Here is a 16,649-nt window from a genome sequence, read left to right on the forward strand (position 1 = left end):
TCTCCCGTTCCATGTGGGAATGACAGACTGAAGACACTCAGCTTGGCCTTTGAGGGGCAGATAGACAGGAGATCTGGTGTTTCTTTCAGGGTAGCCCCAGGGTAGGGACTACAGAACCTCAGGAGTGGTGAGTAGCGGGCACCAGGTTGGCTTGTGTGTCTATGGAGGGTGCAGGGATTTGAAGAGTACCGGACCCCAGCTCCCTCCTTGGCTATCCCCCTGCAGATGTCATCTGCCCTGCAGAGGGATAAACCTGTAGACAGGAACTGGATGGCATGCCTGGGGACATCCTCCACCCTCCTGTTTTGCACTGGCTTTTTCTTGTCCCCAACTGAGAGTCCTCAGGGCCCCGTGAGTATGACTCGGTCCAGTGAGGTCCAAACCTGGACTTCCCTGCCCCCTCCACCCACACCCACCTCAGCATCAGTCTGGATGAACAATTACCTAGAGATCATCTTTCTGGAGCTTAAGCGTGGGTGGGAGCAGATGGGATATGAGCTGGGGATTTGGGGATGGGGAAAGGTATCTGCTCCCCTTCCCCCACATCCTGGCCCTTTAAAAGGCCCTCTCAGGTGTGGGGACCCTGTCACAGGCCAGGAGGAAAGTGTGGGAAAGACAAATGATGGATCAGGAAGAAGAAAGGGGCGAGGGGGGCTCAGGCCATCTGAACAAGGTAAGAGGGCTCTGCCTGACTCCACCACCAGCTTCTTGAGGTCTCAGTACCCATGACTGACAGGATTAACTCATTTGTAGGGCATCTAATTAGCAAGCAAGTCTCTGGGGTCCCCTGACCCAGTTACCATAACACATGGGGGGTATATTAGGAGGGTATAAGTGCCCCTCCCCCTGCCCAGGGCAAATGGTTGGATTCCTAGTACTGTTCCCCCCAAGAGATGATAGGTGCTATGATTTAGGGGCACTTCTGAGCCCCATTTCTCTGGTAAGTGTCCCAGCCCCCAAACCAATCCCAGTATGGTCTTGATCTAGGACAGTGGTGGAATACTGTCCCTAGAGGTGGTACCTTGTGAAATTGTGCTGCAGGCTGGGGCCCCAGGCTGGGAGGTGGGAGGTGGGGGTTGGGGGGGCAGTTCAGGGAAGGAGACTTACGTTTCATTTTGAGAAACTCTACAGAGCTGTGAGGACTATGGTGAGAGCAGAGATGGGAAGGCAGGCGCTGGCTCGGGTGGGCGCTGGATGGAAGGCAGGAACGGTACGGTACCCAGCTAAACCAAGCATGTCTGTTCCCAAGGCAGGTTCACCAGACCAAGAAGGCTTCTTCAACCTGCTGAGCCACGTGCAGGGCGATCGGATGGAGGAGCAGCGCTGTTCCTTGCAGGCTGGTCCAGGCCAGACCCCAGAAAGCCGTGAGCTAGACGTGATGCTGGGCTGGGGTGAGGGCTGGGGTGGGTACTGCCTGAGAAGCAAATGCGGCAGAGGTGCAGGGGTCCTGGGGTCTTGTGGCTCTTTGGACTCAGGCTGGAAAGCACCATGTGACCTCCTTTGGATTTGTATTCATGACCACCTGTCTCTGATCCAGAGGGTGGCCCTGCTCCCGAGATGGACAATCTCATGGATATGCTGGCCGACACCCAGGGCCGCCGCATGGATGACCAGCGTGTAACAGTCAATTCCCTGCCTGGCTTCCAACCTATCGGTCCCAAGGTAGGTGATGTCTAGATAGCCTGTGGAGTGAAGCAGTACAGCTCTCTAGATTATGCCCATCTCTAGCCAAGATAGGACGGGACCCTGTCTCTAACTCTAGGAGAGCAAAGTGCAGATGGATGTGGATGTCAGGGGGCTTAAGATCATGCAGGACTCGTGCTGGTATCAGAATGATGGCTGGACGTTACAACTCCTGCCACAACATCTGTGTACCTGGGAGGGGCCTCAGGGAGAAAACAGTTTTCCTATGGTGATGCTCCTGGGAGAAGGGCAGATGAGCTCACACACGCATGTATTAACAAAGAGCATGGGTTCTGTTTGAGGGTATTTTTGTTTTTGAGATAGTGTTTTATGTAGCTCCGGTTGGCCTCAAACCCACCAGCCAATGATGACTTTAGACTTCTAATTTTCCTACATGTACCTCCTTAGTGCTGGGATTAGAGGTGACCCACCAGGAGTGGTCTGTGTGGTTAGGGATGGAATCCGGAGCTTTGGTGCATTCTGTCAACTGGGCTACACCCCCAGCTCTGTGTCTGAGTGCACTAGCACACATGTTAGAGGTCCATGTGCACACATGCAGGCGGGGGCCAGAAGTTAACTTCGGATACTGTTCCCGGTCGCCATCACCATTTGAAACAGGATCTTTCGCTGCCCTGGAACTCACCAAGTAGACCAGGCTCGCTGGCCAGAAAGCCTTAGGGTTCCTCCTGACTCTACTCAAGCCCTGAAATTACAAGTGAATAAGACCACATCTGGCTTTTCATTTTGAAGTTGGGGATTAAACTCAGGTCTTCAAGTGCACACAGCAAGGATTTTAATGACTACGTTATCTTCTCAGCCCATTTGTTTGTTTGGTTTTGAGACAGGGTTGTGAGCCTGGAACTTTTTACATAGACCAGGTTGGCTTTGAACTTGAGGTAATTCTCCTGCCTCTGCTTCTTGAGTGCTAGGATTAAAGATGTAAACCAACAGCTCAGGTTCTGACTAAGACCCCACTGAGAGTTGACTGTCTCATACCAAATACCACACTGAGTGGCAGATGAAGGTAGACAAAAAGAAGTGTTGTCTAAAGGCTCCTCTGGCTTGCACTTTCCTTGGTCTGACCCTTCTTCATCCGCAGGATGGAATGCAGAAACGACCCGGGACCCTCAGCCCTCAACCCCTGCTCACCCCTCAGGACCCTGCTGCACTCAGCTTCCGCAGGAACAGCAGCCCCCAACCCCAGACACAAGCTCCTTGAGAGTTCTAGACATCCTGGGCCCCCCACTGGCCCCTGAAAACAACAATAAAACACTTGGCACTAGTTACAAAGCATTTAGTGTGTGTTATTTCGTGGGTGGAGGCGCCGGGGACTTAAATACTTGAAGGTCTCAGGAGCTCTGCTGAGCAGCCTGAAGAAGTCTCTCTTCCCTCTGCTTCCGGACCTTCTGTTTGAATTCTTCTAGCTCCTGGCGCTGGAATGAGGAAAAGGGTGTGATGGAAAGGAAGGAGGGGCACACACTGCAGGGCCTGGACTTACTCCCACTACCCTTCCTTTGGCTTGACAGTTCAGTATCCATCCTGGGACCCCATGCAAATCACAACCACCATACCAGTGAGTTCAGCCTGAGCCTTCAGGGAGATGGTAATATATGAGACCATTTGTGCCCTTCCCACTTTTTAAGACAGGCTAGTCTTGAGCTCATTATGCAGGAGAGAATACCCAGAATTCTCGATCCTCCTGCATCCACCTCCTAAGCACTAGAATGCTGCAATTACAGCCCTCTCTCCCTGCTCCCTCTCTCTAACCTTTTGCAGTCCAGGCTGACTCAATCTGATAATCCTCCTACCGCTACTTCCAAGTAATCACAGATATAACCCATCTCTAACAGTAAGAAACTTGTATTGAAACAAGGTCTCTAGCCCAGGATAGCCTGGAACTCCTATTCGTTTTTTTTTTTTTTTTGTTTCCAATTTCCTATCTATGGCTGATGATGGAATTTATTCCAAGTCCACCCAGGGTAAGGTGACCCAGCCCCTTGGAAGAATGGGCTCCTTACCTGAGCCTCCTTCTCTGGTGGCCACAGCTCCCTCTGTGGAACAAGGTCACAGGTGAGAACACAGTCAGGAGAAGCCAGAGTCCCTCATTCAGAGCAGAGTTGCATAGGAGAGGCAGGTAATGGTCCCCAGCAACAAGTCAGTGCCTCATATCCTGCCTTCCCCATCCCCAGGAAATACCCAGCAAACTCTCCTGGTACCCACCTTGCGCTGGACAACATAGTCCTCAAACCACTCTGCCTGATTGGAGATCCAAAACATAACCACGGGGAAAGTGAGGTAGAGTGACATCTGCAAAAGCAAGGGGTGGATAGACAGAGCCCAGAACTATCACCACCCTAGTACAGGGAGATTGTAGGAAAGTCCAGAAGACAGATCTATCCTTCTACACAGGCCAGGAGCCTGGCCTCGTGGCCTCCCCAAGGAACTCCAGAAATCCTACCAGGAGAATAGAAATTCGGCACCTTAAAGCCTGGTCTTCCTGATCCAGTAGGCTTTATACGTAACAGTCCTGTCCAAGCCTCACTCTCAAACACACACTCAAACACACACACACACACACACACACACACACACACACACACACACACACACACCAAGGCGCACGGTGGTGGTGGGGGACAGTCCAACAGCTCCTACTACAAAGATACATCCTCGAGATGTTATTACCTCCCAATCTGATCCCCGTAGCATTTTAAATAGAGGCCTCATTTTTTCAATTATACTCTTCTACATATAGAAGTCCGCCTACTGAGACAGACCTATTAGGAGCCTGGGGCTCCCCTTCTGGAAAGCCCGCTCTGGATCTGAAGCCTCCTTTTCATTCCTCTCTGAGACGCTTCCTCAGACCAAACCCAGCCTCTCCATTTTAAGCCCCCACAGCTAGAGCTCATTCCGCTGAGTTTCAATACAAATCTCAGATACTTTCTCCGTGGAACTCCCCGCTCTACCCTTCTCTCGCTTCCAGTAACTATTCTCAAATTCTGAAAGATGCTAGGTTCAAACGGCCAACCCACTCCTGAGCTCACTGACCCGAAACACCTCCAGCTTCACCCCCATCTCGCTTCTCCTGTTCTATGAAGCCACTTCCGCCCAAAGGCGACTCTCCAGCAATACAAAATCTCATTGGGGTATCTGAGACGCGATATTAAAGCTGAGTGGCCAATAACGCGCATGGTGGCGTCATCTTCCGGCGCCGCTTTTCTGCTTCCGGTCACAGCCTTGACGATACAAAATTCGACAGAGCAGGCCCTGCAGAGAAAGTGACGTGCAGCCAATAAAGAAAGTCTGGCGGGAGAGGGCGGGCCTTCTGTGAGTGACGCCACCAGAGCACGACTCTCATCTGTACCTGGGATCCAGGAAGATGGTGGTGATGGCGCGGGTTCCGCGTCCCGAGCGGCCGGATCTTGTTTTTGTAAGTCTGCGGCGAGCCCAAGAGTGATCCGTGAGGGAAGATCCGAAGCTAGATTCCTCCCCGGCTCGGAATCTGGCTCTCGGGGGCGGGGGTTAGATCCAGATTGTGTATGTCCAGTCCATGGGGATCCTAACGAGCCAAAGGCGACATGTCAAAACACTGACCAGGCCGGGAATAAAGAACCGGGTCTTTCAATGCCTGAGTGAAGCGAGGAGCTGCTTTTGAGGTTAAGGTCTTGATGTCTCGGGCCGGGAGAAGGGAGGTCAAGAGCGGAAGGGGATAGTAGGGAAAAGGTATGGATCTTGATAGACATAGTGACCGGGTTAGAGTTCTGACTTCTGGGGCTACAAGAACCTTGAAGGATGAAGAAAAGACTAGTGATGTGGATGGCCCCTGGGATCCTAAGAAGGTGAAATTTTGGTGGCTGAAACAGAGGCTCCATATTTAAACTGCGTTTATAGTGTTTTGGGTTAAGGGCCATAACTGGTATGTGGGTTTCTGGGGTTTAACCAAGGGTCTTGAGCATGCTAAGCAAGCACTCTACAATTGATCTATATCCCCCCACAAATATGTGTATGTACCCCAGCTCCGGAGATAAAAAATCCTTTAGCTTGCAATTTCTGGGGTAGCGTTGAGCTAAAGTACAAGGTAATGAGATCCTGAAGGGCCAGAAGTTTGATGGACCAGGTGACTTAAGTACCTGGGGCTGCGGAGGTGGCTCAGTTGATAAAGTGCTTGCTGTACAAGCATAGGCCCTCAGTTCAGAACCCTAGCACCCATAAAATGCTAGTGAGAGACCCTGTCTCAAAAGGCAGAGAGCAATTGAGGAGGACCTCTGGCTTCTTCCAGCGTCGGCTCCCACATATGCATATATGAATGTATACACCTACAAAAAAGTATTTTTGTTTTGTTGGAGATAAGATCTCACTATGTAACTCTGACTGGCCTGGAACTTACTGTAGACCAGCCTGCCCTTGAACTCATAGAAATCCATCTGTATCTGCCTCCGTAGAAGAGGCTGGAAGAAAAAATAAATAAATGAAAAACTTTAAAATTTTTAGACACGTTTGGTAGCACATACCTTTGAGTCCAGTACTTGGGAAGCAGAAGCAGGTAGATCTCTGTGAGTTTGAAGTCAATGCGGTCTACATAGTGAGTTCCAGGACAGCCAGAGCAAATAGTGAGACCCTGTCTTAGGTGGGGAAATCTTTAAACTTTCATTGTCTGGGCCCGGCATGAAGATAGGCCTGGTGCTGACAGTATGAGCATGGGGGAGCAAAGCCTTATGTCCGGGGAGAAGTGTTGTGAGTAGATGCCACCCGTTGACAGTGGTGGAGGCCTGGCGCCCGGACCTGTGCGCCGGTGTCACAAAAGTCTAGAGATTATGGGGAAGACATGGGAGTGGAAAATGGATGGTGAAAATGTCCAAAAATCACTGTATATATGTATGGAATTGCCAAAAAATTTTTAGAGTGGGGGAATTGGGACCAGGGAGTGGGCAGTGGGATTTACTGACCAAAGCTGATACTTGGGCAGGGGACTCCTTAACCACTAGCAGCTGAGAAGTGTCCTTGGGCAGTTGAGCTCCGAGGGTCAGAGGTCTGCACTGACACTCTAGCCCAGCGGTTCTCAACCTTCCTAACGCTGTGCCTCTTTAATATACTTCCGCATGTTGTAGTGTCCCCAACCATAAGATTATTTTCATTGCTACTTCATCACTGAGTGTTTTGCTACTGTAATGAATCACAGTGTAAATATCTGTGTCTTCCGGTGGTCTTAGTTGACACCTGTGAAAAGGTTTTTCATCCCCCAAAGGAGATGTGACCTACAGGCTGTAGCATCTGAGTGACTCGTAATCCTGTTTCAACAGAGGAAGAAACCGTGCCTGGGACCTTGTTGTGTTGTGTTTGTTTGCTTGTTAAAGATGTATTTTTATTTATTTATTTATTTATTTTTGCTTTTTCAAGACAGGGTTTCTCTGTGGTTTTGGAGCCTGTCCTGGAACTAGCTCTTATAGACCAGGCTGGTCTCGAACTCACAGAGATCCGCCTGCCTCTGCCTCCCGAGTGCTGGGATTAAAGGCGTGCGCCACCACCGCCCGGCTTAAAGATGTATTTTTAAAATCATGTTTGTGTATGTATCTTTGTATGGGTATATGCCTGTCAATCAGGTGTCCATAGAGGCCAGAGATGGGAGTTATAGGTGGTTATGAGCTGCCTGAGGTGAGTGCAGGGAGCTGAGTTCGAGTCCTCAGCAAGAGCAGTACATGCTTTTAACTGCTTGCTGAGCCGTGTCTCTAGCCCTGTTTGTTTTTAAGTATGGTGTGTATGTAGTGCTTGAGTGTGTGTGTGTGTGAATGTGTATTGGCCAGGAATAGATGTTAGATGTATTCCTCAGTTGCTCTTCATCTTTTTGAGACAGAGTCTTCTCTCTGAACCTGAAGCTCGCTGGCTAACTAAATACCTGGCTAATGAGCTCCAGAGATCTGCCCCTGTCTGGTTGCCCCGCATTGGGATTATAGGTAGACACTGCCATGCCTGGCATTTACATGAGCGTTGGGGATCTGAACTCAGGGAGTCATGCGTGTACATACTACTGGGCCATCTTTCTATTACATTTTGGTTTTTCTTTTTCTTTTCTTTTTTTATCTTAGCATGTGCAAGGGGTAAGTCGTGTGTGTGCATGTGGAAAGTAGAGGACATCTTAAGGAACTGAGTCTCTCCTACGATGTGGATCAAACTCAGATCTCAGGCTCAGTGGCAGGTGCCTCTTCCCACTGGGCTTCTCACCAACCTCGCATTTGTTTTATTCTTTGAGGCCTTTTTGTTCTGAAGTGATGGGAGTGCAGGCTTGCGCCACCGCCTTTTGTTGGGGCATGGAATTTTAGTCGAAGCCTAGAGTTTGATGCTAAGACCCATTATAGGATGAGACTCCACCGAGACTAAGCACAGGCCTCTTCTCCCTTTCCCTGGCAGGAGGAGGAGGACCTTCCTTATGAGGAAGAAATCATGAGGAATCAGTTCTCCGTCAAATGCTGGCTCCGCTACATCGAGTTCAAACAGGGGGCCCCCAAACCCCGGCTCAATCAGTTGTACGAGCGGGCACTCAAACTGCTTCCCTGCAGGTGAAAATGGCCCTTCCTGTGCTACCCTCCTCACCAGCCCCACCCCTCCGCATGCGTCACAGCCCAAACAGCAATGTGTCCCAGGTGACTGCTGTGTCGTCCCTTCCTGAAGCACAGCCCCCATGGGTCACACCTCTCGTGTCCCAGTCTTTCCCTTCCTCGTGAGCTCTCTTACCCCTCCTCAGAGCAAAGGAAGGATTCGGGGTTTCATGAGCCATTGTGTCTGTCTTTCCCACTCTATAGCTACAAACTCTGGTACCGCTATCTGAAGGCACGCCGGGCACAGGTGAAGCATCGCTGCGTGACTGATCCTGCCTATGAAGATGTCAACAACTGCCATGAGAGGGCCTTTGTGTTCATGCACAAGGTGGGAGCTGGAGAGGGGCTATGCGTGGGAGCTGTTTCTCCAGGGATATGTAAACAGATGTCTACCCCTTCCTTACAGTGCTCCAACAAAACAGTATAGGTCCACCCAAATGTTCCACTGACTTGAGGAACTAACAAGTTTACTGGGCCCATTTACAGAGCTCAGTGAGGGGTAATGAGGCCTCTTGTCTCCCTGCTGCTCTTATGCCCTAGGTATGGATAGCAAGCAGGCCATGGAGCCTGTGGCTCAGACCTGGCCCATTACTCTCCATTATTTCCAGATGCCACGTCTGTGGCTAGACTACTGCCAGTTCCTCATGGACCAGGGACGAGTAACACACACCCGCCGCACCTTTGATCGTGCCCTCCGGGCCTTACCCATCACACAGCACTCTCGCATCTGGCCCCTGTACCTCCGCTTCCTACGCTCCCACCCACTGCCTGAGACCGCTGTGAGAGGCTACCGTCGCTTCCTCAAGGTAAGCACCACTGAACAGTCCATTTGCCGGGTCGGCTTCCAAACCTTGGCTCACTGGGATAAGGGCCCTCATGCAACAGAGAGGCTGCAGGAAGAGGCTCCTATGGATAGAAACAGTTTATTTGTGATTGTGATTGTGTGTGTGTGTGTGTGTGTGTGCGCGCGCGCGTGCGCGCATGGGTGTGTGGCATGTAGAGGCTCAAAGTTGACCCTGGATATCGTCTTCAATTACTCTGCATATTGAGGAAGGATCTCTTACTGAGCCGAGAGCATACCAGCTAGAACTCTAGCCCCAGGGATCCGCTCCAGTGTTGCCATGGTTACCCAATGTTTATGTGGGTTCTAAGGATTCAAGCTCCAGTCCTCATGTTTGCAAGGCAAATGCTTTATACACTGAGCCTTCTTGCCAGCCCCTGTGGTTTACTATGTTTGGTTCTTAAGTAGTTAGCTTTTAGCTTGTACCTGCTCCACAGCAGGCGTAGAGATGAGAGCTAGGGTGAGCGTGCATAAAGCAGTCACCAGCACCTGCACTGGACTTTCAGACTAACTGGTAGACACATACATGAACCAGTTATGTGAAACAGAAGGAAACCCTGGCCATGGGAAGAGGTGAGAGTAAGAGACACATGCAGTGGGCAGCATGGCAGGCGGAGCAGGTGTGCTCAGCTTGTGATAACTGTTGTCGTCAGTTCCCTAGCACGCTACAGCTTGGGCAGCAGCTTGTGACAGGAGCAGGTCCTTTCCTGACCATCGGAGTCTAAGTTGGACTGCTTAGAAGTAATTGGACAGGGTGGTGGCTGGGGGAGGTGTCAAGGCTGGACCACTCAGGGCTGAGGCTGAAGGCCCAGGCTAGATTACTGTCTCAATTCCTCTTCCTGTGGCTGTGACAAAACACCCTAAATCAATGTAAGGGAGAAGGGTTTGCTTTGGCTCACAGTTCAGGGGTGCATAGACGAGAAGAAGCTCGTAGTCACATCACATCCAAGATCAGAAAACAGCCATGCATGCACGCTTGTGTGCTGCCCAGTGTGTCTGTGTTATACAGCATCCCTGCCCGGGAAGTGATCCCATCCATAAGGAACGTGAGCGTTCTCATATAAATGAACATAGTCCAGATAATCTTTCACACACATGTTGTAACTACAGACCCATCTCTGAGGTGATTCTAGAGTCTGCCGGGTTCATAGTTAACATTGACCAGCAGAAGTGCTGTAGCCAAGCTAGACCCATGGTATCAAGACCAAGGTCCGAGACTGAACTGTTGAGCCCAGGCTGCACCACCAGAGAGCTGAGGCTGGCTGAGTTGAGCTGGCTGTTTGCTAAAAGACTTGTAAATGGGGTTGGGAGGCCTTGAGAAATGTCATCTCCTGCAGCCCCGTTCACCAGTGGGGTGGGTCTTCTCCAGCTCAGTCCTGAGAGTGCTGAGGAATACATCGAGTACCTGAAATCCAGTGACCGGCTGGATGAGGCTGCACAACGCCTGGCCACCGTGGTGAACGATGAGCGCTTTGTGTCCAAGGCGGGCAAGTCCAACTACCAGGTGGGTCTGGTGGAATATGGAGGCTGGGTGAGAGGTGTCCTCCATCCTGGACCAAGACTGAGATGTCCCCAACACCCTGTGTCCTGTAGCTGTGGCATGAGCTCTGCGACCTTATCTCCCAGAACCCGGACAAGGTACAGTCCCTCAATGTAGATGCCATAATCCGTGGTGGACTCACCCGCTTCACCGACCAGCTGGGCAAGCTATGGTGCTCGCTGGCTGACTACTACATCCGCAGTGGCCACTTCGAGAAGGTATGTGGGTACCTAGGCCTCCGCTGTGAGGTGGGTCTCTGGAGGACACTCAGAGTGCACGGCCAGGAAACAAGCACGTGCTGTGTGTGACACATCACATAGCCCACGTTTCCACCCCAGCAGTAAGGATGGGTGCAGAGCCCTGGAGAGAGGCTAACTTCAGGACGGGCTGACTTGGGGTCTGCTTCTCTTACCTCCTCGCCATGTGGTCTGGGACCTCGTAAGTGTGAGTGTCCTGTTTGAGAGCTTGTTTGGAGGGGTCTTGTGAATCTTGCAAGTTTCATTTATTTTCTGAGCCTTAGGAGCCTCCTCCTTCCTCCAGAAGGGAGTGTTGCAATTAGGAAAAGATAGCTTCAGCAAGCTGAGCTCAGAGTTCTGTGGGAGCTAAAGCGTCGCTGATCAATTGGTTGGTTGGTTGGTTGGTTGGTTGGTTGGTTGGTTGGTTGGTTGGTTGGTTGGTTTTCAGGACAGGGTTTCTCTGTGTAGCTCTGGCTGTCCTAGAACTCGCTTTGTAGACCAGGCTGGCCTCAAACTCATAGAGATGCCCCTGCCTCATGAGTACTAGGATTAAAGGTGTGTGCCACCACTGCCTGGCACTCATCTGTTCTTTCAGGGCCAGTACTTTATTGAGGTGTCTCACGTAAGTCTTGAGATGGTGCTGCACAGGGGGCTACCTAGCTTACAAAGGAGGCCCTGCAGTTCCAGGCTGTCACATAGTGCAGGGCAGGAACGGGCCAGCAGGGCTCCATTCTGTGCTCAGCACTTGGTAGCCCTCGGTTTGCTGGCAGTGGGTCCTTGTGGGTGGGCTCTCATGCCTCCCCTCTGTACTTTTCCTCACCCTGTGTCTGAACCCCACAGGCTCGGGACGTGTACGAGGAGGCTGTCCGCACTGTGATGACTGTGCGGGACTTCACCCAGGTGTTCGACAGCTACGCCCAGTTCGAGGAGAGCATGATTGCAGCAAAGATGGAGACTTCCTCTGAACTGGGGCGTGAGGAGGAGGGTACGATGTGCGGTGGTGGACTTGGGGGCAGGCAAACAGAGAGGCTGGGTGGACATCAAGGTCAGGGTATCCTGGAGTAGCCATAATTGTGTACAGGCATGGCAGGAGGGCTGGGGCTAGGTACAGGGTGGTCAGCCTGGCTCTTTAGGGTATATACACTGGGCTTAGAGGAAAGGAAGCGTAAAGACAGAGGTAGCCAAGGGCCTATGCTGTTACCTCCAACCTTCCTAGCTTCATGAACGTGTTTGGCTCCCAGATGACGTGGACCTGGAGTTGCGCCTGGCCCGCTTCGAGCAGCTCATTAGCCGGCGGCCCCTACTCCTCAACAGTGTCCTGCTGCGCCAGAACCCACACCATGTCCATGAGTGGCACAAGCGTGTGGCCCTGCATCAGGGCCACCCCCGTGAGGTACGTGATGGTCCCCCAGCCCATGTTGCCCTGCCTCTTAGATCTGCCACGGCCAAACTCTGCCCTCACCTATCTGATCCTCCTCTTCCAGATTATCAACACATACACAGAGGCTGTGCAGACAGTGGACCCTTTCAAGGCCACAGGCAAGCCCCACACGCTGTGGGTTGCATTTGCCAAGTTTTATGAAGATAATGGTCAGCTGGATGATGTAAGTGAGTTACATTTATGCATGCATCTGCGTACAGGTCTTTTCACCATGGGACTTAGGGGTGGCCAAGTGGCAGGGTCTCACTCAGTCTCTGCCCATCACCACAGGCCCGTGTCATCCTAGAGAAGGCCACCAAGGTAAACTTCAAGCAAGTGGATGACTTGGCAAGCGTGTGGTGCCAGTGTGGGGAGCTGGAGCTCCGGCATGAGAATTATGATGAGGCCTTGAAGCTGCTGAGGGTAAGGCTGTGAAGACCAAGCAGGGGTGGGTGCTGGGGCCCAGGACAACCTCTCAGTGTCTCATTGCCTCTGCCACTGTCTCTCCACAGAAAGCTACAGCATTGCCTGCCCGCAGGGCTGAGTACTTTGATGGTTCAGAGCCAGTGCAGAACCGTGTATACAAGTCGCTGAAGGTGTGGTCCATGCTTGCCGACTTGGAGGAAAGTCTGGGCACCTTCCAGGTCAGCTGCCATGGACAGGGGTGAGGCAGAGCTGGTTGCCAGCCCTAGAGTGGAGCATTCCCTGACCTATTTCTGTCCCCACAGTCAACCAAAGCCGTGTATGACCGAATCCTGGACCTGCGCATAGCCACACCGCAGATCGTCATCAACTATGCCATGTTCCTGGAGGAGCACAAGTACTTTGAGGAGAGCTTTAAGGTGAGGCGTGCACTAAGGCTGCAAGTCAAGGCCAAGGCACAGTAAGGGGTTCCTCGTGGTCTGCAGATGTCCTCTCCCTAGCACTGTCTGTACGTCTGTGTTTAGACACATCAGGACCACGGGATAGGGGCTTGGCTTAGTTATTCTCGCTTTTGTCGGGACAGAACGTCTGACAAAGGCAAGCTAAGGCAGGAAGAGTTTATTCTGGCTCCCATTTAGAGGATTTATTGCATCATGGCAGGCATGGCAATGGAAACATCCTATGGCTATTCCCGATGCACCTGCAGTCAGGAAGCAGAGGGGCGAATGCTGGCGATTGGCTCAGTTTCTCCTTTTATGTAGTCTAGGATCGCAGCCCATGGGATGGTACCCCCCCCCACACACACACATTTAAGATGGATCTTCCTACCTTAGTTAACATAAGTAAGACTTTAAAATCTGTCCTTAGGTCATTCTAGAATCCTGTTAATCTGACTCTAGAATCCTGGTAAGCTGACAACAGTAACTATCATGGGGCTGTTTTTATTCCTTTTAGCAGTGCTATGTATGGGACCCAGGACTTTGGGAATTTGAAGCAGGGGCTCTTACCACTGAGCAACATCTTGGTCCTTGATCTCTTGTAAAGCCACCAGTCATTACTGGTTAGGCCTACCCTAATATCATTTAAGTCTGTTTCCTCTTTTTCAAATAAAATGCTTGCATGGTAAAACACTGGGCATCGGGGCCTCAGTGCATGGATGCTGTGGGGTATGGGCACTTCCCCCATAGCCTGGTACTGAGTCTTTCTCCAGGTTCTTGTGTGAAATAGAATAAATGTGGGCGCCATGTGTGCAGCTCCCATTGGTTTTTATTCAAGTGATAGGGTGTAGGTGGATACAGTGGCGGATGTGTTTGTGTTTGTGAGGGCCATAGGCAGATACACAGGTAGGAGACTGCATTTATTCACATGTCCCCGATCCTGCCTAGGAATATGAACCCTTTCTTAGAATATTGGGTGCCCGTGTCTGTAGAGGTTAGGAGCTACCTCATCCATGAAGTTTAGAAAGTCCCTGTTGTACCTATACCTTAGGCCCTTGTAGTTGGTGAGAGAGAAGGGGTCCAGCGCAGGCTTATGGAAGACATGAACCAAGGACATCTGGGTGCTGACACCTCTATATCTTCCTTGGAAACAGGCATACGAGCGTGGCATATCACTGTTCAAATGGCCCAACGTGTCAGACATCTGGAGCACCTACCTGACCAAATTCATTGCCCGCTACGGGGGCCGCAAGCTGGAACGTGCACGGGACCTCTTCGAGCAGGCACTAGATGGCTGCCCGCCCAAATATGCCAAGAGTGAGAAATCTGGGCTGTCACGGGACATTGGGGTGGGTGGTGTGTGCTGAGCCTTGAACTGCTAACTGGACCCTCTTGTCCTGTGCAGCGCTATACCTGCTGTATGCACAGCTGGAGGAGGAGTGGGGCCTTGCCCGTCATGCCATGGCCGTGTATGATCGCGCTACCAGGGCAGTGGAGCCAGCCCAGCAGTATGATATGTTCAATATCTACATCAAGCGAGCTGCTGAGATCTATGGTGTCACCCACACTCGTGGCATCTACCAGAAGGCCATTGAGGTACCTACCACTAGTGTATGGGGTTGGGGTTCAGGCAGACAGGATCGCAAAAGCCTGCCTGTGTAGAGGGTGGCAAAAGGCCTTCCTGAAGCCAGGTACTGACCACCACCACCCCACTCTCTCTAACTGCATGGTGCCAGGTGCTGTCTGATGAGCACGCCCGGGAGATGTGCCTGCGGTTTGCAGACATGGAGTGCAAGCTTGGTGAAATTGACCGCGCCCGGGCCATCTACAGTTTCTGCTCCCAGATCTGTGATCCCAGGGTAGGGCTGGGTCTGAGTTCGGGGAGGTACGGGTGGGCAATGGGGATCTACACCAAGCACCTGGATCACCCACATGCCTGAACCCCTCCACAGACAACTGGGGCATTCTGGCAAACATGGAAGGACTTTGAGGTTCGGCATGGCAATGAGGACACCATCAGGGAGATGTTGAGGATACGTCGGAGTGTGCAGGCCACATATAATACTCAGGTCAACTTCATGGCCTCACAGATGCTCAAGGTGTCCGGCAGTGCCACAGGCACAGGTGAGCTGCTTAACCTCCCTTTCCTAATCATGACCAGGCCACAAGGGGCAGTGTCTTCCTCATCTCAGAGCCTAGGCTGCCTAGGACTGGCAGCTCCTGGAGTCAGTCCTGGGCACCTCAGCCTGAACTGGTCTGCTGTACCCCACAGTGTCTGACCTGGCTCCTGGGCAGAGCGGCATGGATGACATGAAGTTGCTAGAACAGCGGGCAGAGCAGCTAGCAGCTGAGGCAGAGCGGGACCAGCCCCCTAGGGCCCAGAGCAAGATCTTCTTTGTAAGGTGAGGACAGGAGGGTGCATGGTCCAGTCCTTCTTAGGGAGGCTGTGGGGGAGGGAGTACCACTGAGACCACCTTCCCTCCCCAACTCTAGGAGTGATGCATCCAGGGACGAGCTGGCAGAGCTGGCTCAGCAGGCCAATCCCGAGGAGATCCAGCTGGGCGAGGAAGAGGACGAGGATGAGATGGACTTGGAGCCCAATGGTCAGTGGCCGGCCTGCCCAGGGGTCAAGGGTAGAGGTGGGCCACTCTCCATCCTACCCCCAGGAGTAACCACCTCAACCCTACCTCCCTCACAGAAGTCCGACTGGAACAGCAGAGCGTGCCAGCTGCTGTATTTGGGAGCCTGAAGGAAGACTGACACCCTCCACACTATTTTTTCTCTCCATCGTCCCTCCCCCATACCCCCCTCTGTAATACAGCCCCTCTTTGTACATCACTATCTCAGCCTCCTTCCTGCTGCCCAGGTGCCTCAGGGCATGCTACCTCAGAGCTGCCTGGCTCTGAGCCCTGATTGGCTGGGATGGGAGGTGGGGTAGTCAGGAGCCCTGGCAAGTGGACAGTCTGCCCTCACCCTGTAGAGCCAGTTCTGGACGCTGCAGGGCCAGTTCCCCTGCCCCACCCCAGGCCTCTTGTCAGGCTTGCCCAGTAAGATGGCTCCTTGGGGCTCAAGCTGAGGGGCACCTGGCCCCACTTGTGTGGGTGTCATAGCTCCAGGACTTGACAAACCCACGAGCCCCATGTAGTCAGCAGGCCCTGTGACCAGTAAGGCACTTGAATCACTGGCTAGAGGCCAGGAACCAGGCCCTGTGCACAGGCCACATTCTGGGTGGAGGCCTTATTGCTTAAGCTCTGGGAAGGAAGCCATTAGTTGCCTCTAGACCATTAAGGGGCTTTTGGCATCAGGGGACATAATCAGATTTGAGTTCTGAGCAGGTCATGCAGGCTGCCATGTGAGCAGGGGGCAGTGGAGACAGCTGTTGGTTTGGATCATGGGATAGTCACAGGGGTGGCTTTAGGAGGTGAGCTGTATGTGATTTCGGCAGTGTCTGGGAAGCCAGGCTGTAGTGAGCCTTA

At 52.2% G+C, this 16,649-nt stretch overlaps 3 protein-coding genes across 8 annotated transcripts; 2 read left to right on the top strand and 1 right to left on the bottom strand.

Moving 5' to 3' along the window:
• Positions 1-267: 267 nt before the first annotated feature.
• Pcp2 (Purkinje cell protein 2) lies at positions 268-2,922 on the top strand. Of its 5 annotated transcripts, none has more exons than XM_075971114.1 (4): positions 268-351; positions 1,250-1,364; positions 1,538-1,662; positions 2,783-2,922. In XM_075971114.1, the coding sequence occupies exons 1-4, from the start codon at positions 271-273 to the stop codon at positions 2,900-2,902; spliced, it is 441 nt and encodes a 146-aa protein (XP_075827229.1). In that variant the 5' UTR covers positions 268-270; the 3' UTR covers positions 2,903-2,922. The 5 variants fall into 5 exon arrangements, with proteins under 5 accessions (XP_075827229.1, XP_075827233.1, XP_075827224.1 ...); XM_075971118.1 differs by lacking the exon at positions 268-351 and adding an exon at positions 606-673; XM_075971109.1 differs by lacking the exon at positions 268-351 and adding an exon at positions 843-940.
• A 40-nt stretch (positions 2,923-2,962) lies between these two features.
• Pet100 (PET100 cytochrome c oxidase chaperone) lies at positions 2,963-4,870 on the bottom strand. Of its 2 annotated transcripts, none has more exons than XM_075971134.1 (4): positions 4,732-4,870; positions 3,904-3,990; positions 3,702-3,734; positions 2,963-3,116 (listed from the first exon to the last, which is right to left on the bottom strand). In XM_075971134.1, the coding sequence occupies exons 1-4, from the start codon at positions 4,756-4,758 to the stop codon at positions 3,033-3,035; spliced, it is 231 nt and encodes a 76-aa protein (XP_075827249.1). In that variant the 5' UTR covers positions 4,759-4,870; the 3' UTR covers positions 2,963-3,032. The 2 variants fall into 2 exon arrangements, with proteins under 2 accessions (XP_075827249.1, XP_075827244.1); XM_075971129.1 differs by lacking the exon at positions 4,732-4,870 and adding an exon at positions 4,369-4,725.
• Positions 4,871-4,928: 58 nt separating this feature from the next.
• Xab2 (XPA binding protein 2) lies at positions 4,929-16,006 on the top strand. The gene is made up of 19 exons (XM_075971139.1): positions 4,929-5,113; positions 8,089-8,237; positions 8,481-8,604; positions 8,885-9,082; positions 10,487-10,621; positions 10,711-10,875; positions 11,734-11,878; positions 12,135-12,286; positions 12,378-12,497; positions 12,605-12,736; positions 12,826-12,957; positions 13,042-13,155; positions 14,328-14,490; positions 14,579-14,769; positions 14,910-15,032; positions 15,126-15,297; positions 15,446-15,575; positions 15,667-15,776; positions 15,872-16,006. The coding sequence occupies exons 1-19, from the start codon at positions 5,063-5,065 to the stop codon at positions 15,931-15,933; spliced, it is 2,568 nt and encodes an 855-aa protein (XP_075827254.1). The 5' UTR covers positions 4,929-5,062; the 3' UTR covers positions 15,934-16,006.
• Positions 16,007-16,649: the final 643 nt, after the last annotated feature.

This window comes from Microtus pennsylvanicus, chromosome 1, assembly GCF_037038515.1.
Source record: "Microtus pennsylvanicus isolate mMicPen1 chromosome 1, mMicPen1.hap1, whole genome shotgun sequence".
NCBI lineage: Eukaryota > Metazoa > Chordata > Mammalia > Rodentia > Cricetidae > Microtus > Microtus pennsylvanicus.